The sequence below is a fragment of the Cervus elaphus genome, chromosome 11 (assembly GCF_910594005.1).
Source record: "Cervus elaphus chromosome 11, mCerEla1.1, whole genome shotgun sequence".
Classification (NCBI taxonomy): Eukaryota; Metazoa; Chordata; class Mammalia; order Artiodactyla; family Cervidae; genus Cervus; species Cervus elaphus.
In genome coordinates, this window is record NC_057825.1 from 98,589,920 (window position 1) to 98,614,579 (window position 24,660).

The 24,660-nt window shown below is 41.0% G+C and overlaps 2 protein-coding genes and 1 long non-coding RNA gene across 3 annotated transcripts in view; 1 reads left to right on the forward strand and 2 right to left on the reverse strand.

The window, feature by feature from the left end:
• The window catches only part of MGAT4A (alpha-1,3-mannosyl-glycoprotein 4-beta-N-acetylglucosaminyltransferase A), a 122,425-nt gene that overhangs the window by 17,729 nt on the left and 80,036 nt on the right, over positions 1-24,660 (forward strand). The window lies entirely within an intron of this gene.
• Positions 16,584-18,449, reverse strand: LOC122703982 (McKusick-Kaufman/Bardet-Biedl syndromes putative chaperonin-like). The gene has a single exon (XM_043918636.1). The coding sequence runs from the start codon at positions 18,445-18,447 to the stop codon at positions 16,735-16,737; it is 1,713 nt and encodes a 570-aa protein (XP_043774571.1). The 5' UTR covers positions 18,448-18,449; the 3' UTR covers positions 16,584-16,734.
• LOC122703987 lies at positions 18,484-18,851 on the reverse strand. The gene has a single exon (XR_006343687.1). It is a non-coding gene; the product is annotated as an uncharacterized LOC122703987 (long non-coding RNA).

Below are 24,660 nucleotides of genomic sequence, written 5' to 3' on the forward strand. Positions count from 1 at the left end.
TGCATGAAGGATGGACGGCAAGCAGGAAGGGATGGAGGCAGTAGAAGAGTCTAGAGACTGGAAGCTTCTGGTAGATCAGAAGCAGATATGATAAGAGCCAGTGTGGTAGCAGGGAAGGTGGTGAGAGATCTGAAGGGCCAGGGAGGAGTTCGTGATGAAGGGTGTCATTGTTCTATTACTTTCTCTACATTTTACTTCCAGTAAAATATCCTGTTTCTTTAGCGTGCGTGTGCTCAGTCACTTCAGCCGCGTCTCACTCTTTACGACCCGATGGACTGTAGCCCGCCAGGCCCCCCTGTCTGTGGGATTCTCCAGGCAAGAATACTGGAGTGGGTTGCCATTTCCTTCTCCAGGGGATCTTCCTGACCCCGGAAGTGAACCTGTGTCTCTTACACTGGCAGGCCTGCTTGCCTCTCTGAGGATGCTTTATTTACACCCGAGATGCTTATGATCCTCTTGGGTATTTTTTGCAATGAAATATACCTTGTTAGGTTAATAAGGCCTTTTAAACACCCTTTGTTCGTTGTGTTAGTTTTTTCCATGCTGGTATTTTCCGTCTGCAGTACGATTCTTGATTGTCCTCCTGGTAGACATGTTTGTAAACTTAAGCATGTTTTATTAGCATCTTCGGATTATAAGGCCAGCTGGAGTTTTTTCCTCTGAGATGAGGGAATCTAGTCAGGAAGTGTGATCATTTTAGGACAAATCATTCTTCTCTTTTTTGTGTGATCATTGTTCTGATCATCCCTTCCCCTCTCCCATTCTCGTTACACTTCTTAACGTTGACTGAAGACTCTTGGGCTTGCACAAAATCTCCCCCTGCTGCATTTCTTGGTATACAGAGATAGATACAAAATTATATACATACTTCATAAGGAGATATGCTTTATTAGAAAAAGCACATACTCAGCTTTATGTGACAGTCTCCTACTTATTTACATTAACAAAGAATTAACCATATATTCTTTACCTCTTTTTTCGTCATATCAACCTTTTTCTGAAGATTTTTCTTTTTTAGTACTATTTACAAAATGAGTTTACATCTACTTAATATTTATTTTCCTTCTACTGTCGCAACTTGTCTACTGAAGGTCCTTTTAAAAAGGCTGTTGTCTTAAAACTTCTCTGATGTCCAGTGGTTAAGACTTGGCCTTCTAGTGCAGGGGGTGTGAGTTTGATCCCTGGTCAGGAAACTAAGATCCATGTGCCATGCAGCATGGCCAAAAGATTTAAAAAAAAAAGAAGAGGAGGAGAAGCTGATGTCTTTATCTCTTTAAAACTGTGACAACTTTGGAAGCATGCTTGCTTTCTTAATCCAATTTCCATGCTTGCAGACAATCCTAATATTTTTCTGAAATAGAAAGTGTGGAATAAGTTGTGCCTTAAGAGTGCTAATTCCTTTCAGGAGGGATCATATTAGAGACCAATATTTGGGTCTCCTTAAGACTTCATGAAGAAATGGCCACCCACTCCAGTATTCTTGCCTGGAGAATCCTGTGGACTGGGGAACCTGTCAGGGTACAGTCTCCTCCCCGTGCAGGACTCCCATGATGAAGAAAAGTGTTGCTGCTGTTCTTAGGAGATGGTCATTGCTTGGTTTTTCCAGCTTAACCCATTGTGGTGCTGTCCTCTGCTTTCTTTATGAGGTTTTATTGATCTCTAAGACTTTGTTCTATGTTCATGAACTCCAGCTCTCAAAAGAGGCATTCTGATAGGATTGGAGTTTTGTAGGGCACCCAGGCAGCCTGGGACTTGTTACTTAAAGGAGAATGTGAAAAGTCGTGTGTGGGATGGGAAAAGCGGGTGTGTGCGCTCCGTCACTTCAGTCATGTCCGGCTCTTTGGTGACCCCATGGACTAGCCTGCCAGGCTCCTCTGCCTCTCTCGTGTCTCCTGCATTGGCAGCTTGGATTCTTTACCACTGCGCCGCCTGGAAGCCCCCTAGGAAAAGTTTGCACACTGTCAATAGTTCCTCTCTTTCCTCACGTGGTGGTTACTTGAATTTACTTCTTTGTTAATCCTGGGCATCTTCAGTGTAAAGAAACTTCTGTTGATGCCTTGATTGCTATTTCAAAGTACTTTAAAAAAGAAAAAAAAAACTTAGAGACAAGTTTCTTCACAAATCCTGTGTATGTGTTATGGAAAAAGAACCTAAATGTTCCAGGAAATATATCCCTAAACTGAATGTCTGGTGCCTTACAACCATGATAGAGTTTTCCCTGGTACCATGTGGTTGATTAATTAAGTCAGTGGAGGTTAAGTTTAAAAACCTGACCTTCAAGATTTGAAAGTAAACTTTACAACAAGATTTGTTGTAAAGTTTTTTGTTGTTGTTGTTGCCTCTCATAATTTGAATTTATCTCAGATTGTCTCACAACTGCAACATTCCTCCAAATCTTTTATCTGTTCCTATTTTTCCTCCTTTTAATCAGTGGGCTTCCCTGATGGTTTAAATGGTAAAGAATCCACCTGCAAAGCAGGAGACATGGGTTCAATTCCTAGGTCAGGAAGATCCCCTGGAGAAGGAAATGGCTACCCACTCCAGTATTCTTGCCTGGAGAATCCCATGGACAGAAGAGCCTTGTGGGTTACAGTCCATGGGGTCGCAAAGATACATGACTGAGCAACTAACACAAACCCAAGGTTCTGTTAATTTGTAAGCGGTCTGCAGAGAGATAATAATACTGATTAGATCTCTGTTACTGCTATTTCCTGGGCTTTCCAGGTGGCTCAGTGATAAAGAATCCACCTGCAATGCAGGAGATGTGGGTCTGATCCCTGGGTTGGGAAAATCCCCTGGAGAAGGAAATGGCAATCTACTTCTATATTCTTGCCTGGAAAATCCCATGGACAGAGGAACCTGATGGGCTACAGTCCCTGGGGTTGCAAAAGTGTCAGACATTACTTAATAGCTAAACAACAATTGCTATTTACTGCTGCTGTTTCAGGAGAAATAAGCCTGTAGTTTCAAAACTGAAGATAAGCACAGAGTTGCCATTTGGGAATGGTAAAGAATGCCATTTGATGGGCTCATTCAGTCCTCACCACAGTTCTAGGGAAATGAGTGAGTATGAAATCCATGTTTGACGTGAAGACACCCAGGCAATTAGTAAATCACTTCATCCCGTTCTGTTATGTGACTGGGGAGTGATAGCATCCAAGCCCGGGTGTGTCTGATGCTGTGGCTTGTACCACCTGAAGCCCACTGCCCACGGCAGCAGAGAACAGTCTCCACAGAGGAGCTTCTGGAAGTCCCGTTTTGTTGGCCACCTGATATGGCTCCTTTCATGTGGTTTTTCTAAAATACTACGTTCTTTGGTAGTATTTAATCATGTTCTAGCCCTATTCACTTATGTTGGAATTTTCTTTGAGAGTATGAGATTTCAATTTTAAGAAATTTAGGAAAAACTCAAGTTTGATTTGATTGTTTTTCAGCTACAAAGTCAGTTCACTCTGCCTTTAGTTAAAGGGTACTTAGGTCATGCAGATAATCTGTTGCAAATTCCCTTTAAATTGTAGTGTCTATGTTATTGGTTGCTGAAGAAGTATGTGTTCATTTGACTGATGATGTTGGGTTTTATTTTGGTATATTAAAGTTGTTATAACTTTATATAAAGTTGTTTATAACATATAAACATGTTGCCGTAGTTTAGGATGGTTATAACCTTTTCTTTTTCCCCAGATATAATTATACAGAATCTTAAACTTTCAGACTTTAGGTTTATTGGTCTGATGCAGAGGACACATAAATCTGGGGAATTTTGATGAAAATAAAACACATAGTCAATGTGTTTTATCAAACATCAAGTTTAGTATGTTTCCTTTTATTATGGACCTAAAAAGCAGGCTATTGCAGTTGTGCTAGCTGAAAGGACCTTGACATTGAGTAAATCACAGAGAATGTCCTAGACTTGACTTACATAGTTTGGTTTATAACAGAGTTGATTAAGGTAAACCTAAGGCAGCTGGCAAAAAGATTTATGGGTATTTAGAAAATGTAAGTTTGCACCGTGGAACTTGTTACTTTAAAACCATTTTCAGGGAGTGAGTTATAATGAAGGTCAGGTGTATCATGGAATGTGTGAAATTTTTGACTTGTAACAAATGTTTAAATATTTGGATTAACAGAAGGTCCAGAAAGAACTCTGGAGATGACAAATGACCAGCCTTCCTCTGGCAGAGTAGGACTTGATTCCTTTTTAGAACTGAAAGGCAAGGTGAATGTAAAGAATATTTAAAAAGTCTTAAGATGCTGTTGATAGTATTTTCTTTTCCTAAGGAGCAATGGCAGTATTATCATTGGATAAAAACTAGAGCCTGGAGCCTTTGGTTCTCTTAGAGCTTACTCTTGGATTTTGGAAAAGTCACATTAACTTTCTGGCTTTGTTTTGGGTTTGATTTTTGTTTTTCTTTTTGCTTTTCGTTTTCATGGAGAAATTCTGAAGACTGGGTGAAGTGCTTGAAGGTAAAATGTAAGCAAACAGGTTTTGTTTTTCCCCCTCCAAGGACAAAAACGTGGATCCTGTCAATTACAGAACTTGCCATTTGGGGACAAACGTTAATTGGGTACTTTCAGAGCATGAATATTTATAAAAAGAAGCAGTGACTGCTGGCAGCCAGCAAAAATGAACTAGGATTGAGTCTAGACAGTGAGTCTCTTAAAGGACAGTGACCATGTCCCCACCCTACCTGACCCCATTTTTGAAAATTTCAAAGTATACAGAAAAAATACAATGAATGATACAGAAATATCCCCCCTAGATTTCTGTATTTACTTCCAGTCTTTTAACTTTTAATAATTAAAGCATAGCAGACTTCTCTAAAATCTTTCACCCATTTTTTTACTCTGCCCCCTACCTTGACCCAGGCAAACTATATCATGTCTATGTGCTTTTCTAGTCCACTTTTTATACATTAACTTATGTATGTTAATATCCATAAATTATATGTATGTATAGACATAACTTTTTTGTGTTTCGTAACATTTACACAAATTGTATAGTGATCTGTGTAACAGTACTACACAAGTCATGTATAATAGCATCTTGTCTTTTCTTTAATCACATCATTTCAGTGTTTCTGAGGTCCATAAACACCTGGAGCTCCCTACGCCATCATTTTTGCAGATGTTACTCTACAGTCATTTTTTACACTGTTCTGTTCTTAGTAAGATTGGTCCAAGTTCTTCTGAACTAGCTGTATAACATGTCCATCCTTGTTCATTCAACACTTGCCTTGACTCTTCTGTCCCTGTATACACGGTAGACAACGTTTAGCACATGATAGCAAAACCTCTGAATTATTCATTTGATTGACGTCTTCAACATGTGCATTGTAGTCCTCATTTCAATGCTTGCATACACTTTATTCTTGGTATTGAGTCATAGGAGTTTTATTGCTTGTTGATTTTCGTTAAGGTCAGAGTGTTCCAAGATTACTTATCAGTTGTTCAACTGTAGATAATATTTTTAATGGGCATCATTTATTTCCTCAACAGTTAGGGTGATCATATAATTTAGTGTCCAAATCGATGAACTAGAGGGTAATTATTATTACTAGTAGCAGGCTGGGATAAGAGTTGCAACCCACCCCAGTATTATTGCCTGGAGAAACCTGTGGACAGAGGAGCCTGGCGGGCTGCAGTCCATAGGGTCGCAGAGAGTCAGACTTGACTGAAGTGACTTAGCACGCACAAAGGAAATGACTGGCCACGTTCGAGCAAAACGGAAACTGATTTGCTCATGATGGGAAGTGAAGTTCTCAGTGGTTCTCAGAATCACTATGAACCTGTGTACCTGAGAGCCTGTGATCCGGTGCACTCATTAAACTCTGCGTAGAACCGACCCAGGGTTGCAGTTAATTCCTAAAGAAGGAAGTATAACCAGCAAGAAGGGGAAATTGTTCCCTGGGTGGTGGCAAGCTTGTGCTGACGCAGTCATGAAAGGAAGTTACTTTTTAGTGTGTTGATTGCAATTTAGAAGGTTAATCAACTCTCTTCTCAAGGGAAATAAGCTGTACCCTTTCTCACCTGATTGATAAAAAGAGTAAAGATCACTGGAGTTTCCTTATCAGAAAACTTAAGATAAAGGTAAGGTAGAAATAGAACACTGCAGATGACCTTGTCACCTTCTGTAAGGGACGTTTCTTCCTGCATGTGAACTATGCCTCTTGTGTTCTTTTGATACACTGGCCAGAAGTTAATGTGCAAACTGTCACTGAGTAATTGAACAATGCACCAATGAGTGTTAACGGCTTTCACTGCTTGGTGATGAATTCAATCTTGAAGGCCATGTACTAACCCCAGTCGCCACATTGCTCTTTGGTTTGAAAGTAGCTTTCTTCAGATTGCTTGTTTTTGTCTCTTTAGCTCAGTTAATTTATTATTCACCTCGTGTTTGTTGAATGTGGACAAGGCAGTGTTTCACCAGGTACTGGCAGTGTGGTGGTCAGCAAGGTGTGGTCATCAGGGTCCACATCCTTGCTGCCATAGTGCCTGTGGATAACAGAGATGCTCAGTGGGAAGAGGTTGCGCGGTGATAGTGGAGCAGCTGAGCAGACTCGATGACTTAATGCTGGCAGTGAAACACGCGAACGGGTCGGACAGTGACAGACGTGGACCCGAGGGCCCGCCTGTTTGCATACAGGTAGTCAGACAAGGCCTCTCTGCGGAGGTGGATCGAGGCCTGAGTGATAAGAGGCCGGAGAAGCAGGCAGAGGGGAGTCCCAGCAGGAGAATCAGGATGTGTACAAGTCAACAACGAGCTTGGCGTGTTGAAAGAGCATCATGGAAAGTGAGCACGGGTGAGGCATAGGGAGAGGATGGGGGCGTAGGGGGTAGGGTAGAGATGCCATTGTGAGTTTTGTGATAAACACGAGGTGCTTAGGCCAGAGATAGAAATTTGGGTGTTACTGGCAGCTGCGATGGTGTGGCCGGAAAAAAAAAAATTTTTTTTTTTTCTGTATAGATACCAAGAGGGATGAGTTGGGAAAGTGAGACTGACGCATATATGCTATTGGTACTATGTGTGGAACTAATGAGAACCTACATACAGCACAGGGGACTCTGCTCAGTGCTCTGTGGGGACCTAGATGGGAAGGAAGTCCACAGAAGAGGGGACCTTCCAGGTAGCTCTAGAACCCACCTGCCACGGCAGGAGACCCCAGAGACGCAGGTTCGATCCCTGGGTCGGGAAGATCCCCTGGAGGAGGAAATGGCAACCCACTCCAGTGTTTTTGCCTGGAGAAGCCCATGGACAGAGGAGCCTACAGACAGAGGCGGGCTGCAGCCCATGGGTGCTGCAGCGACTTAGCACACACATGTATACCTATGGCTGGTTCACTTTTCTGTACAGCAGAAGCTAACACAGCGTTGCAAAGCCACTATGCGATGTGTACTAAGTCGTTTCAGTCGTGTCCAGCTCTTTGCAACCCCATGGACTGCAGCCCACCAGGCTCCTCTGTCCATGGGATTCTCCAGGCAAGAACACTGGAGTGGGCTGCCATTTCCTCCTTCAGGGGATCTTCCCAACCTGTGTCTCTGGAGTCTCCTGCATTTGCAAGCGAGTTCAAGCGCCACCTGGGAAGCCCTATACACCTATTAAAAAAAAAAAAAACAACCCAAACCCCCAAATCAACTGTACTCCTATACAAAAACTAAAAACAAAGAAGTTTGAGTGTTATTGTCCATGTTATGGACAAACTGAGAGTCGTGGGGATGGACGAGAAAACTGAGAGGGTTGAGTCCTGGCACACTTCATCATTGAGGTCAAGTGCAGCAGGAAAAGCCGTGAAGTAGGAAGAATATTAGGGGATTGTGGTGTGAAAGATTCCCTTGAGGGGAGTGATTTCAGGTGGAGAAAAGTCATCAGCCATTTGGAATGCTGCTGAGAGGTTGTATAAGATGAGGACAGACCCATTTTATATGCGGGTTTGAGTTTTTCATCCTGACATGTCAGAGGTCTCCAGGATCTAGTTCATCTTCATCTTCCATCCTGAGTACTTAATATTAACCCTGGGTTCTTGGCCTTCTTTACTCCTGTGACTGTCCCTCCCCTAGCCCCCTTTGCCGCAACTGTATCTGCTCTGGGTTCTGGCGGCAGCGGCTCAGCAGTCCCGTACTCTCTGGCTGCCCATCCTCATGGCACCTTCCAGCAAGTATGTCAGCTGGTGACCTGATCTTAGAAATTGGTACACAAATGCCTTCAGCCTCCTAGCAGCTCTCCCAGGGTGTGGCCTTCTGATCCTCGTCATGCTCCTCTTCTCGGCGGGCTCTGCTCCGAGTTCTACCATCTGGTGACTTTCTCCGGTTTTTGCTGCTTCTCATCCTCCTGTAACGCAGAGTGGATCTTCCCAGTCGTGTTTTCTAGGTCCTTCAGTGAAAGCAGTATTATTGCTGCATGTTTATGTGTTGTGTGCTTTTAAATTGAGTCAAATTTCTTATGAAAGTAAAATATGCCCATAGTTTAAAATTTTTTTTGATAACTCTGAAAGGTGATATTGGAAGACTAACATCCAGTTTCATTTCTTTTTAGTCTCTTAGTTTCCTAAATCTCCTAAATTTTAAAAAGAACCTATTATATATTCAGTTCTTTTGGCTGTTCTTTTGGCAGTTCCATATTTATAAATTATATGTGTGTGTGTATAATACTACTTTCTTAATTTTTTAGACATCTTTTAGGCATGATATATGGACTTCCTATTATAGATGAAAATTTAGCTCTGATTTCCTCTTTCTCATTCTTCAGTATAATGACATCACAGTTTTTAGCTAAATCATGACACCATATTTACATTATTTTTTTTTTTTCATATTTACATTATTTGACTGAATACATATATCTTCCTTCTGAGCTACGTATTGTTTGTGTACCTTTCCTTTAGTGTACAACTTTTTGCTTCCCCGGTGTTAAACAGTTTTGATTCTGGTATCATTTTCTGAGTGCTGTTTTATTCCAGTTGGTTCTCTGTGCCATATGTCTGTCAGTAGTTCTCTCCAAATCTTTTTGTACACCAGATAAGTTATCAGTTTTATTTTCTTCCCAGTTACTTCCTTCCCGAGACTCCCTGTCCTTCTCCAGTCTGGACTGGTCACACACCAGGCCTCTGCAGAACTGGCTTTTGGGTTTGCGGTCACCGTTATCCCTTTGTCTCCCTCCTGGGAAGGGCTTCCCTTGTGGCTCAGTGGTAAAGAATCAGCCTGCCGTCCAGGAGACCTGGGTTCAATGCCTGGGTCAGGAAGATCCCCTAGAGAAGAAAATCATCACCTCCATGGAGAATCCCATGGACAGAGGAGCCTGGTGGGCTACAGTCTGCAGGGTTGCAAAAGAGTTGGGCACGATTGAGGGAATAAAGCATCACCACCTCCACCCTCTGGGGAGAGTTTTGCAGATTCTGAGTGTTTCTTTTTCTTGGCTTTTTTCCTTTGCATGTTCTCCAGCAGCTTCCTGAATAGGTCCGTGTTTGAATATTTTAAAATCCTAGTTTCACACTTCATTGATGACTGGGTAAAGAATTTTAAGTTGAAAATTATGTTTCTTCTGAATTAAAAGAAAAATGAAAAAAAAAATAAAAAAAAAAAATAAAGAAAAATGTTCTTACTATCTTCTAGCAGCCAGTATGGCTATGGAGTCCTATATTCTTGTATATTACCTGTTGCCTTTATCCCTTTAGAAACCTTTAAAATGTATTTTATCTTCCTTTTTCTCTTTCTTCCTTCCCCTCTCCCCCAACCCTCCATTTTTCTGTGTTGTAGTGGCTAGACAATCCAGTACAATATTGAATAAAAATGGCATGTTCCCATTAAATATGATGTGAATTATAGTTTTTAAAATCATAAGTGTTGGATTTTTAAAAAATATTTTATTTTTCTGTTCTGGATCTTAGTTGCAACGTGCAGGGTCTTTAGTTGCAGCATGCAAACTTTTACTCTTAGCTGTGGCAAGTTGGATCTAGTTCCCCAACCAACGATTGAACCCCCAGCTTTCCTGATTTGGGAGTGTGGGAGTCTTAGTCACTGGACCACAAGGAAAGTACCAATTGTTGAATTTTGTCAATTGCTTTTTAATGCATCTATTTAAAATCATGTTCTTTTATCTTTTATTCTATTAATATGAAATATTAATTGATTTATGATATTGAACCAGTCATGCATTCATTACCATCTGAGCCTGGGTTTTTTTCCTTTGGGAGGATTTTTACCAAAGAACTAACTTTTGGCTTTATTGATTTTTCTTTGTAGATTAAGTTGGGGAGAACAGATATCTTACTGTATAGATTAAATTTGGAAGAACTGATATCAAGAAATATCTATTTAGATCTCCTTTGATTTCTTTCAGCAAAGTTTTGTAGTTCTCTGCGTAGAGATCATGGACATAGTTTGTTAGATCTCTGTATTTTGGGGACTGCTATGTACATGGTACTGTGTTTTGAATTTCAAATTCCAATTGTTGATGGTCTATAAGAATGCAATTGGTTTTTGTATATTAGCCTTGTAACCTGAAACCTTGCTATGACTGCTTATTATTTTCAGGAGTTTTTTTTTGTTGATGTTTGCGATTTTCTACATAGACAGTTGTCATCTGCAAACAAAGCCACTTTTCCTTCTTCTCAATTTGTACAATTACCTTTATTTATTTTTTTAAAAAATAATCATTTTTATTTATTTGGCTGTGCCAAGTCTTGGTTGCAGTGTGTGAGATCTTGGAACTTAGTTGTGTCAGGCAATGTCTTAGCTGTGACATGCAGGGTCTAGTTCTCTGACCAGGGATTGAACCCAGACCCCCTGCATTGGGAGCGTGGCGTCTTAGCCACTGGACCGCCAGAGAAGTCCTTGTACAAGTGCTTTTAATTTCCTTTTCCTGTTTCATTCCAGTATAATCTTGGATAGGGAGTAGTGAGAGCAGACATCCTTCCCTTTTTCCTGATCGTGGTGGTAAAGCATCCAGTTGATCACCATTAAGTTCAGTGTTAGCTGTAGAATTTTTGTAGATGTTCTTAAATTGAGGAAGTCCCCCTGTGTTCCTCAGTTTGTGGGAAAGCCATTGATTTTCTACATATTTTCTCTCTCTGTCTGGGTGTACTTGGTGATATCTCATATTATAAGGCTTTCTTCAGTTTTCTTTAATCTTTTTTCCCCTCTCTGTTCTTCAGATTGGTTAATTTCTCCTGCTCAAACTTCAAATTCACTCATTCTTTTGCCACCAGAAATCTGCTGTTGAGGCCCTACCACAAATTTTTCATCCTAGTTACTGTTCAACTCCAGAATTTCCATTTTGTTCTATAATTTCTTCCTCTGTGTTTTCTCTATTCATAGCATCAATTTTGTCACACTTCCCTTTAATCCTTCAGATGTGGTTTTGTTTAGTTCTTTGATAGTAGCTGTTTTGAAATCTTCATCTGCTAAATCCAACATCTGGGAATACTCAGAGACATTGCCATTGACTGCTGTTTAATTCCACCCAGGCTTCCATGGTGGCTCAGACAGTAAAAAAAAAAATCTGCTGGCAATGCAGGAGACCCAGGTTTGACCCGTGAGTCAGAAAGATCTCCTAGAGAAGGCAATGGCTACTCACGCCAGTATTCTTGCCTAGAATTCCATGGACAGAGGAGCCCGACAGGCTACAGTCCATAGCGTTGCAAAGAGTTGGATACTGCTGAGCAGCTAACACTTTTCACTTTCCCTGTGGGTCACCCTTCCTTTCTTCTTTGCTTGTCTTGCATATATTTGTTGACTACTGTATATTTTACTTGGGCTTCCCATGTGGCTCAGTAGTAAATTATCTGCCTGCCATTGTGGGAGACACAGGAGTTGTGGGTTTGGTCCCTGGGTTGGGAAGATCCCCTAAAGGAGGAAATGGCAGCCCACTCCAGTATTCTTGCCTGGGAAATGTCATGGACAGAGGAGCCTGGCGGGCTACAGTCCATGGGGTCACAAAAGAGTCGGACATGACTGAGCAACTGAGCATGCTTTTTTTTCTCTTAAGTATATTGCTGCAGCTCTAGATTCCTCTTTACCCTTGACAGTGGTGGTAGTGGTTTTGTTTGCTCATTTGTTCAGTACCTTGACTGGACTAAATCTCTCCAGTCTGTGTCTCCACAGTGTGAGTACTGATGCTCTATACTTTTGTCTTGGTGTGTTTTTATTTTTAAGCCTGGTTTCCTTGAGGGATTGCATGTATGTCTGCATAGTACTGTGCCTAGCCGCAGGCAGCTCAGAGGTTGTGCTCAAGCGCTTGGAGCAGTAAGCTCCCTGCCCTGCTGGTGGTGCGTGTGGATGCTGGGGCAGTCAGACCTGAGGCTCTCCTCTCCTCCTCTGGCCTCTTTCCGTTCCTCTGTGTGCAGGTGTGTGTGGGCGGCCAGGCCCCTCTCTGGTCTCTGTTGTGCATGCTTATAGTTCCCTGTCAGCCTGGGAGATGTGAAGAGCCTTGGAAGCCCCCATAGCTGTCTCAGTGCCCAGCGCTCCCCACCCCGTCTCTGGCTGGTCTGCAGTGCCCAGCTCCAGTGCTCCCCCAGACAGAACAGCATCTCAGGCTTGCACGGCCTCTGGCCCCCCTTGTGCATCTGCCTCTAGATGACACTTGGACCAACACCACTCTGAATTGAATGAGTCGCTCTCCCACACCCACCCCCCACTCCTCAGGGAACCTGCGCGTGTCCAGATCTACCTCTGCCCTGTTGAACCTCTGAAGTCGTATAGCTGGGGAGGCAAGAGGGCAACTGCTGTCAAGACAGTCAGAGACTTACTCTGTTCTTCCCCCGAAGTGCCGTCATCTTCATGAATAAGTTCTTCTCAGCTTGCTCTGTCTTTGGTTGATTTCCCATAGCACTGAAATGGTGGGATTCCCCCTCAGACCCTTTTAGCTTTATAGTTGCTTTATGGAGAAAGCATTGAATTTGTGAGCCCCCTCAGTCTTTTATGCCATAAGTTAAAAATCCCCTGAGCATTTAAGAAAACAATTTTTTTAATTTAATTTTTTTTTTTTTTTACTTTTTGGCCATACCGAGTTGGCGTGTGGGAGCTTAGTTCCCTGACCAGGGATTGAACCTGGGCCCCCTGCAATAGAATCAGAGTCTTAGCCACTTGGCCATCAGAGAAGTTCCAATCTGAGCATTTGTTAAATGTTCCCTCAGGTGATTCTGAAACTCAGCCAGCATAGAGAACCACCGTACCTGCGATTCTTCAAGTTCTAAGTTGTTGCTGTTGTTTAGTCGCTCAGTCATGTCCAACTCCTTTGCAACCCCTTGTTTTGTAGCCCACCAGACCCCTCTGTCCATGGAATCCTCCAGGCAAGAATACTGGAACCGGTTGCCGTTTTCTTCTCCAGGGGATCTTCCCGACCCAGGGATGGAACCTGGCTCTCCTGCATTGCAGGCAAATTCTATACCATCTGAGCCACCAGGGAAGCCTTCAAGGTCTAAATACATACACATAAAATTGCGAAGTTTTTTGCCATATTGAACGTCTTTTTTTAAAAAAGTCTTTAACATCTGAGATTTTACAAATAAGGACCTAATTTTAAAATAGGAATTAAAGAGGGCTACAGTGTAGTGGCCCAGTTGGCCAGTGGCCGCTCTTGTTTGTATATTAAAGTTGGCAGCTTTGGCCCTGGGACTTGCCTGGGGCAGTTATTCTATGTTCAGCGCAGTTGACCAGCATCCATTTCCTAAAACAGTTTCCTAATCTCATTTTTCCAGGTTGGAAAGCAGGAAATGTATTCTGCTCAGAGGTTGTCTGTAATCTGTGCTTGAGGTGTTCTTAACTCTGAAAGGATATTATTCATGGCTGACATATTAGTGGAGACTAAATTGAGAACATTGGGTTATTCCAGAACATTAGCTAACTGACTTTTTTTTGTGTGTGTGCTGCTTTAGAAATACTGCCAGTCAGACTTTAAGGATGTGAGTAATTGTCCAGTTCCAGACTTGATTGTTTAATGAAGTACACAGATAAAGGTGCCCTGGGCCCTTTTGCCAGTAGTGGAAAAGAATAGCTTAAAAAAAAGAAGATTAATAGATCAGTCTTACTTAATAGAATGTAGCTGCGTGAAAATCTTAAATAAAGTACTAATCAATGGAAAGTAGCAGTTAGAGCAATGTTAACTTTGTGGGTACATAAGCTTTCATGTTTCTGGACTAGTGGTTCTCAAAGTTTGGTTCAAGGACCCATGAGGGTTCCTGAGACCCTTTCAGGAGATTTATGAAGTTAAGACTGTTTTTCTAATAACATTGATATGTTATTTGGTTACATCTCTTTTTCACTCTCACAAGAAATAGCAGAAACAGATAGAAGAATTCAGCTGTATTTTAAGCCAAATATTAAAGAGATTTGAGCAGATTTCCTCTATCAAACTTTTTATTTTGGAAAATATAGTTATTTTTGTTGTTTTTTTTTCTCACACATATGTACATACTTACATACCTATATTCATGTCTGACTCTGTCTTTGTACATATTTTTTTAATGTTTTTTTTTCCATTTTTTATTAGTTGGAGGCTAATTACAATATTGTAGTGGTTTTTGTCATACGTTGACATGAATCAGCCATGGATTTACATGTATTCCCCATCCCGATCTCCCTTCCCACCTCCCTCTCCACACGATTCCTCTGGGTCTTCACAGTGCACCAGGCCCGAGCACACGTCTCATGCATCCAACCTGGGCTGGTGATCTGTTTCACCCTAGATAATATACATGTTTCGATGCTGTTCTCTCGAAACATCCCACCCTCGCCTTCTCCCACAGAGTCCAAAATTCTGTTCTGTACATCTGTGTCTCTTTTTCTGTTTTGCATATAGGGTTATCATTACCATCTTTCTAAATTCCATATATATGCGTTAGTATACTGTATTGGTCTTTATCTTTCTAGCTTACTTCACTCTGTATAATGGGCTCCAGCTTCATCCATCTCATTAGAACTGATTCAAATGAATTCTTTTTAATAGCTGAGTAATATTCCATGGTGTATATGTACCATAGCTTCCTTATCCATTCGTCTGCTGATGGGCATCTAGGTTGCTTCCATGTCCTGGCTATTATAAACAGTGCTGCGATGAACATTGGGGTGCACGTGTCTCTTTCAGATCTGGTTTCCTCAGTGTGTATGCCCAGGAGTGGGATTGCTGGATCATATGGCAGTTCTATTTCCAGTTTTTTAAGTAATCTCCACACTGTTCTCCATAGTGGCTGTACTAGTTTGCATTCCCACCAACAGTGTAAGAGGGTTCCCTTTTCTCCACACCCTCTCCAGAATTTATTGCTTGTAGACTTTTGGATAGCAGCCATCCTGACTGGCATGTAATGGTACCTCATTGTGGTTTTGATTTGCATTTCTCTAATAATGAGTGATGTTGAGCATCTTTTCATGTGTTTGTTAGCCATCTGTATGTCTTCTTTGGAGAAATGTCTGTTTAGTTCTTTGGCCCATTTTTTGATTGGGTCATTTATTTTTCTGGAATTGAGCTGCAGGAGTTGCTTGTATATTTTTGAGATTAATCCTTTGTCTGTTGCTTCGTTTGCTATTATTTTCTCCCAATTTGAGGGCTGTCTTTTCACCTTGCTTATAGTTTCCTTTGTTGTGCAAAAGCTTTTAAGTTTCATTAGGTCCCATTTGTTTAGTTTTGCTTTTATTTCCAATATTCTGGGAGGTGGGTCATAGAGGATCCTGCTGTGATTTATGTCGGAGAGTGTTTTGCCTATGTTCTCCTCTAGGAGTTTTATGGTTTCTGGTCTTACATTTAGATCTTTAATCCATTTTGAGTTTATTTTTGTGTATGGTGTTAGAAGGTGTTCTAGTTTCATTCTTTTACAAGTGGTTGACCAGTTTTCCCAGCACCACTTGTTAAAGAGGTTGTCTTTTTTCCATTGTATATCCTTGCCTCCTTTGTCAAAGATAAGGTGTCCATAGGTTCGTGGATTTATCTCTGGGCTTTCTATTCTGTTCCATTGATCTATATTTCTGTCTTTGTGCCAGTACCATACTGTCTTGATGACTGTGGCTTTGTAGTATAGTCTGAAGTCAGGCAGGTTGATTCCTCCAGTTTCATTCTTCTTTCTCAAGATTACCTTGGCTATTCGAGGTTTTTTGTATTTCCATACAAATTGTGAAATTATTTGTTCTAGTTCTGTGAAAAATACCGTTGGTAGCTTGATAGGGATTGCATTGAATCTATAGATTGCTTTGGGTAGAATAACCATTTTGACAATATTGATTCTTCCAATCCATGAACACGGTATGTTTCTCCATCTGTTTGTGTCCTCTTTGATTTCTTTCATCAGTGTTTTATAGTTTTCTATGTATAGGTCTTTTGTTTCTTTAGGTAGATATACTGCTAAGTATTTTATTCTTTTTGTTGCAATGGTGAATGGTATTGTTTCCTTAATTTCTCTTTCTGTTTTCTCATTGTTAGTGTATAGGAATGCAAGGGATTTCTGTGTGTTAATTTTATATCCTGCAACTTTGCTATATTTGTTGATTAGCTCTAGTAATTTTCTGGCAGAGTCTTTAGGGTTTTCTATGTAGAGGATCATGTCATCTGCAAACAGCGAGAGTTTCACTTCTTCTTTTCCTATCTGGATTCCTTTTACTTCTTTTTTTTTTTTTCTTTAAATAAGTAAATCTTTAATTTTATGAATCATCGGTCTCAATATGGAGAACAGGCCTTTCAGAGAGAACATATAAACGCAGTATTTCTCTTTATTGACATGTCACTAGCTTTTCTTTTTGTATGGTAACATTATATCAGTTTGTATCTTCAATGACACATGAAAGATCCAAAATCAAACTGGCGGTCTCCACAGCCACCTGCAGGCCACTAAGCTTCGCAGTAAAACAGTCCAAGGTCAGGGTGTCTGCTGAGCCTTTGGCTTCATGGGAAAGGCAGGTTTGCGGTGGGAGGTGATGACGAGCACTTCTCAGGAAGGACCAGCTGAGTTCTTCCTGGCTGCTGTAGAGTCCACAGCCACATCTGGAAGGCAAATCTGGCCAGTTCACAGCAGAAGGCAAATTGGCCTGAACTGACCAGAAGTGTCCATACTTGTCATCAGTAAGAACTTCACCTCCGTCGTGCTCTAAGGAGCCAGCGAGAGATTCAAGTGCACTGCAGAACGCTTCAGTGATCAGCTGGAGCTCTGTCTGAGAGCATCTCTCATCTCGAAGAACGCTTTCTGGCTCATAACGGGTCTTGTGTCTGACATATGCCACCAAATGAGTTTCAGTACAGCCACCTCCCAACAAAACGTACGGTTCCTTGACTGTTAACTGCAAAGCATGCAGTGCTGTTTGACACGTGAGCTTCAGCTCATCCCAGGCTGTGTCATTTCTGTTGCAGAGAAGCAGGCTACAGACAGTTGCTTTGTTAGGAATAAGATGGAAAAAATGCTTGCAGCCAAACTTTGCAATACACAAATCTTTTACAGTTCCATAACTACTGGGAGAGATTGAGCCCAAGGAACCAATAGGCCGTGTTCCTGTCACTTTACTCAGGGGTTCCATCAGAGACACTCCAATTCTGTCTACAGCGATAATATGATGAGTTCTGAGAAACTGTTTCAAAGACGGGTGTATAACTTTTTGACACAAGACAAGATCTACATGGTCACTAACCAGTTGTCTTCCTAGGTTGAACAACTGGTCTAGAGCTGCATTTTCAAGAGAAACTCCGTAACTGACCAACAGTGTTCCTTCTCCAGTATCAGAAAGGTCTCCGGACAAAGACACGCAAAAGACTGCCACCTTGAAGGAATCTGATTTTCTGATAGGTAGTATCTTCATCAGTTGAACTTCTGATACTTCAATAAGTATTCCGGGTAGCACGGCAGAATCTATAACCCTTTGCCCTTTTAAAGGGACAATTATACTCTTTCCTAAAATGATGTGCTCTTGGGCGTCCTCTGGAATTGTAAGCAGAAAGGCTCTCAGAATCAGAGTACTGATGTGGTCAATCTCCTTTGCGATGAGCATGCAGGCAGGTTTACTTGTTAATATGCTGCGTACCAAACTCAGGAGGATCTCAGTGCTACCAAAGTCGACTGGGATTCGGCAGGCACAGACCTCAGATTTCAGGTACCTGGTGCAGAGGCTCAAAAGATGCTTATTTAACTTAATAACCGTGGTGGGTGTCAAGCCTAGTCTCTGAACATTTTCGACGAGGTTGCAGCAAAGGATGGCTGTGAATAAGCCGCCGTCGCTGAAGCAGGCCACGTGATTCCGCACGGCGGCCGTCAGGACCTTTAGCACGGGGTGGCTGACGGGCAGGCCGGCGAGGAGGGCGGCCGAGTGGGAGGTGGTGGCCACCGGGCCGCCGCGGCCGTTGTGTAGCTGCTTCAGCCTGCCCGCCGGGCCGTAGCACGACGTGACCAGGCCCCGCAAGGCTGCCAGGCTGGCCCCGGCGCGCTCGCCCGTCAGGGGCTCCCTTCTGCAGATCGAGGGCTTTTTAGCTTCTAAACGAGACATGTTACTGCAAGCGAGACATGTTACTGCAAGCGGTAGTTTGTGAAGAAAGCTTTTATTTTGTTAACCAGAGTTTCCTATTCATTGTATTGTCGAGGGTTTTAACATTTAACAAGATTATCTTTCAGGAATCAGAGTTCGGATTTACAGCATGGTGGCTGTAAAATTAGATACTGAGCTTCATGCTTATAAAGCTAACCAGCACATAATGATCGATATCATGACATTTTAGTAATTCCAAATATTTATTTTACTCCATTATTCAAATTCTTTTGTTTGCCTTCAGGCTGAGACTTTACAGACTGTTTTGCAGCCCTCTGTATAAAATACGTCCCAAGATGGACACCTATGAAGGAAATCACAGCTACAAGCAGCCAGTTCTTTCTGATCCAACTGCTATTTTTCATCTCTTCTTTCTAGCTCAAGCTCTGACTCAGAGCTGCTTCTTTCTGAAACTTGCAAGCCTGCTACTTCCCTGGGAGGTGGTTCTTCTTAGGACTTGTAATTGCCAGAGTGTCTGGTTCAGAGAGGTTGTCCTTACTAGGAATTTGGAAAACAGGGCTGCTTTTGATCCTCTGCCACCCCAAATGTATGAATCCAATCAGAGGTACCATAACCACCAGCACTTTGTAGTCTTTCCAGAAGTTGTGAAAGCTCATAGTACTTCAGCATCAGTGTACCTGCCAGCCGGCCGCCGCCCGCAGCCCCCGAGGTCGCACCCCGCGCCGCCGCCGCTCCCGGAGATCTCCTTTTACTTCTTTTTCTGCTCTGACTGCTGTGGCCAAAACTTCCAAAACTATGTTGAATAGTAGTGATGAGAGTGGGCACCCTTGTCTTGTTCCTGATTTTAGGGGAAATGCTTTCAATTTTTCACCATTGAGGGTAATGCTTGCTGTGGGTTTGTCATATATAGCTTTCATTATGTTGAGGTATGTTCCTTCGATTCCTGCTTTCTGGAGAGTTTTAATCATAAAAGGATGTTGAATTTTGTCAAAGGCTTTCTCTGCATCTATTGAGATAATCATATGGTTTTTATCTTTCAATTTGTTAATGTGGTGTATTACATTGATTGATTTGCAGATATTAAAGAATCCTTGCATTCCTGGGATAAAGCCCACTTGGTCGTGGTGTATGATTTTTTTAACATGTTGATGGATTCTGTTTGCTAGAATTTTGTTAAGGATTTTTGCATCTATGTTCATCAGTGATATTGGCCTGTAGTGTTCTTTTTTTGTGGCATCTTTGTCTGGTTTTGGAATTAGGGTGATGGTGGCCTCATAGAATGAGTTTGGAAGTTTACCTTCTGCAATTTTCTGGAAGAGTTTGAGTAAGATAGGTGTTAGCTCTTCTCTAAATTTTTGGTAGAATTCAGCTGTGAAGCCATCTGGTCCTGAGCTTTTGTTTGCTGGAAGATTTCTAATTACAGTTTCGATTTCCTTGCTTGTGATGGGTCTGTTAAGATCTTCTATTTCTTCCTGGTTCAGTTTTGGAAAGTTATACTTTTCAAAGAATTTGTCCATTTCTTCCAAGTTGTCCATTTTATTGGCATAGAGCTGCTGGTAGTAGTCTCTTATGATCCTTTGTATTTCAGTGTTGTCTGTTGTGATCTCTCCATTTTCATTTCTAATTTTGTTAATTTGGTTCTTCTCCCTTTGTTTCTTAATGAGTCTTGCTAACGGTTTGTCAATTTTGTTTATTTTTTTCCAAAAATCAGCTTTTAGCTTTGTTGATTTTTGCTATGGTCTCTTTAGTTTGTTTTGCATTTATTTCTGCCCTAATTTTTTAAGATTTCTCTCCTACTAACCCTGGGGTTCTTCATTTCTTCCTTCTCTAGTTGCTTTAGGTGCTTTAGGTTTTTCACTCTCATAAGAAATAGCAGAAACAGATAAAAGAATTCAGCTGTATTTTAAGCCAAATATTAAAGAGATATGAGCAGATTTCACTCTACCAAATTTTTTATTTTGGAAAATATAGTTATTTTTGATAGATGTGTTTTTTATGTTAACATGCAGTGGGTTATAATTCATTAAAAAAAAAAAAAAAGGTCTTTAGGGGCTTCCCTCGTGGCTCAACGATAAAGAACCCATCTGCCAGTGCAGGAGATGCGGGTTTGATCCCTGGGTTGAGAAGATTCCTTGGAGAAGGAAATGGCAACTTATTTAAGTATTCTTACCTAGGAAATCCCATGGACAGAGCAGCCTGATGGGCTGCAGTCCATGGGGCCACAAAGAGTTGGACACGACTTAGCGACTAAACAACAACGATAAACTGTTGAGGTTCTGAGACCAAATACTTTGGAAGCTAACTGAACTAAGTATAAGTAAAATGTAATTGATATACTGTGAATGTTGTATAATGTACATTTTTCCTTAATATATCACCAGTGTTTCCCATGTCATGATTTTTAGTAGGTCCATAATATTCCATTATATAATAACCATCTTTAGCTCAATCTTAATACTATGATGGATTTTGTGCATATCATTGATCAGTTTCTTATGAACTTTTTTTTTTTAATTTTAGAGGATTTGCCTTAGTTCACTGGCATTCTACTAGATACCTTCCTGGGGTTGGCAAGATTTCCTAGAGAGGAAATGGCAAACCTCTCCAGTATTTTTGCCTGGAGAATCTTATGGACAGAGAAGCCTGGTGGGCTACAGCCCATGGGATTGCTGAAGAGAGAGCTTCAAGGAGAAGATAACTGAGGGTATTTTGAAGGATGAATGGAATTTTATCGAGTGAAGAAAGAGTCGGGTGGGTCTGTTAAGCCTGAGCCATGAGATAAAACTCTTAGTGTATTTGGAGAACTCCAGGCAGTATGAGAACGATGACACAATACATGATTTTGGGCAAGAGTAAGAGAGACTGTTGGAGAGTTAAGCAGAGAGTCATTTAAGGGTTTTCAGTTTAGAAAATATGCTACGTGATAGTCCAGGGATGCAAGAAGGCATGGGGAGCAGTTGTGTTCTGATCCAGATGGGGGATAACATGAGGGCTTACGATGGCATCTGGGTGAAGATGAGGATAGGTACGTGCCTTACACTAAGATAAGCAAAGCTGATGACATTTCAGAGCCTATGAAGAGCCTAAGCATTCAGAAGGGTGGATGAGTGGGGCCCAGGGCGTTGTCAAGAGGTATATTCAGCCTGTAAGTGAGAACTTCAGGATGTGGGTGTTTTTCTTAGGACCTGCAGCCGCTGCAGTTTCTACGAGGATGGCCGTCCCCTCCATCCCCTTTACCTTCCCAGATGTGGGAGGTGTCACTCCGGCCTCACCGTGTGGATGACCTTGGGGAAACTGTCAGAGCGGGGGGATCGTGGGACACTTGGTGAGCCCTCTGGTCCTTTCTGTGTTGCCCGTGTGATTCTGAAGGCTCCATCCCCCGTCCATCGAGGTTTGCTCTAGATATCGCTGGAAGGGTTGAACTGTGAATGGAGGGAAGTGGTCGTTTTCTTAAATGCAGTTTAAAAGTCCTCGTTCTGCCAGGAAAAATAGACATCAGTGTTTGCCATCTGGGTCCTCTGGACATTGTTCCTTTACTTTTATTGGAAGTGATTTTGTAAATAATACATAAATAAGAATAAAAGGACAGTGGAAAAAACCTCTGTTGTAAATTTTAACAAGAAATTAAGCATAGCAAAGCCAAATTTATATTCTCCTGTTTCTACTTTGACAGGTGTATAAACTAAAATGGACGATATCTTTTGAATACAGGGTGTGAACCTTGTACACATCTTGCTAGTAAATTCTAATTCCAGATTTCATACACATCTAATGGGTTCTAGTTCATCATTAATGGCTTCTAGTTCTTCTGGACCTCTATTATCAAAACACAAAAATTTTGAAAACATTTGTAGCTCATTATTTTGTTGAAGAGAGTATGGCCATCTTCTTTGCACCTTGATTTTAAAACATTTTCATTATTAAATTTAGAATGATTAGTCCAATGAAGTTTTTCATTTCTATATCCTCTCTTTCTGATCACTCTAGTATGCCCACAGGTCTTTATCATTTATCTGCTTGTGAACCTATTCAGTAAATCCCATTGTACAATCACATCATAGACAAAGTAATTCTGTTACCCATACTTTTAGCAAAACAGGATGTTCTGGATTCTTATGGTTCATTGTGATGAAGTCCTCTGAGATGAATGACTAACTTGATGAAAATGCTGTGCTTCCTTTTAGTCTTCAGAAATGATTATTCATTCATTGATTCTTTTTTGTTTTGCTTTTAAAAAACTAAAAGAATTATAGAAATACAGGCACCTGAAAAAAAAAAAGAAATACAGGCACCTGTAAAGACAGTCCAGAGAGATGCAAGGTAACTTTCACCCATTTTCCTCTATTGGTTACTTCTTGTGACAGTTATATAGAATAATGTACAGATTCAGAATCAGGAAGCTGACATTGGTACTATGGGTGTGTATAATTCTATGTCACATTATCGCATGTGCAGATTCTTATAACCACTACTGCTAACACGATGAACAAGTTTTATTATCACAAAGATCTCCCTTGGTGCCACCCCTTTATAGTCACACCTGCTCCTCCATCCCCCACCATCCCTGACTCTTGGCAACAACTAATCTGTTATCTGTCACTATTATTTTGTCATTTTGGAAATGTTATATAAATGGAATCATACTGTATGTAACCTGTTGAAAGCGACATATTTCACTCAGCATAATTGAGGTCCATCCAAGCTGTTGGCTATTTCAGTAGTTCATTCCTTTTTATTGTTGAATAAGATTCCATGCTATGGATGTCAACTTTGTAGACTGCATATAATGGGATCATGTATTTTAATTCACTATTCCAATCCCTCTTTTAATTGGTATATTTAGAATATTTACATACTATGTGATTAGTGATGTTAGGCTTAAAGTCTGTCATTTTATTTTGTTCTCTGTCCTCTCTGTTTTTGTTTTTGTTGTCTTTTTCCTGACTTCTTATGGGCTACTTGAACATTAAAAAAAAAATCCCATTAATTTTTTTTTATAGGTTTTCTGAATGTGTCCCTTTTGTGTAGATATTTTAGTGGTTGCTTTAGGTATACAATGCACATATGTGACATCATAGTCTACTGCGATTGGCATTTTATCAGTTTATGTGAAATGTAGAAACCTTATCTCCTTTAAAACTCCTTTTGTCTCCCAAGTTTATAATTGGTTTAACAATTTCTTCCACATTGAGAACCAAATCAGATGTTTTTGCTTCAGTCGTCAAACATAATTAAGAAAAACTCAAAAACAGAAGAAACATCTATTGTGTTTACCTATTATTTTTGCTCTTTTTGGTCCTTCTTGATATTCCAAGATTTCTTCTATCATTTACTTTCTCTTTCAAGACTTTCTCTAGCAATCATGTCAGGGTAGGTTTGCTGATGACAAATTCCACTCATTTTTCTTTGTCTAAGATGTCTCCTTCATTGCTTAAGGATAACTTTTCCAGATAGGGAAATTGGAGTTGATATTCTTTTTTTTTTTTTCCAGTAAAGATGGCCCCCAACTTATGATGGTTCTACTTAATGATTTTTTGATGTTGTTGTTGATCAGTTGCCCACTCATGTCTGACTCTTTGCGACCCCATGTACTGTAGTAGCTGGCCAGGTCTTCCTGTCCCTCACTATCTCTGAAGTTTGCCCAAATTCATGTCCGTTGCATCTGTGATGCCATCCAGCCGTCTCACCCTCTAATGCCTTCTTCTCCTTCTGCCCTCAGTCTTTCTCAGCATCAGGGACTTTTCCAATGAGTTGGCTGTTTGCATCAGATGCTGCAGCATCAGTCCTTCCAACAAGTATTCAGGGTTGATTTCCCTTAAGATTGACTGGTTTGATCTGTCCAAGGGACTTTCAGGAATCTTCTTTTTGATGTTATGATGGTGCAAATGCTATATGCATTCAGTAGAAGTCATACTTTGAATTTTGATCTTTCCTGGGCTAGGAATATGCAGTATAATACTTTCACGTGATGCTGGGCCGTGGCAGAAGAGTGAGCCCCAGCTCCCAATCAGCCACGAGATCATGAGGGTAAATAACCAATATACCTGCAACCATGTTGTATCCATGCGAACATCTTGTTTTTCACTTTTAGTACAACATTCAACAAATTACCTGAAATATTCAACATTGTGAAAAAATAGGCTTGTGTTAGATGATTTTGTCCAGTTGTAGGCTGATGTGTTTTGAGCACATTTAAGGTAGGCTAGACTAAGC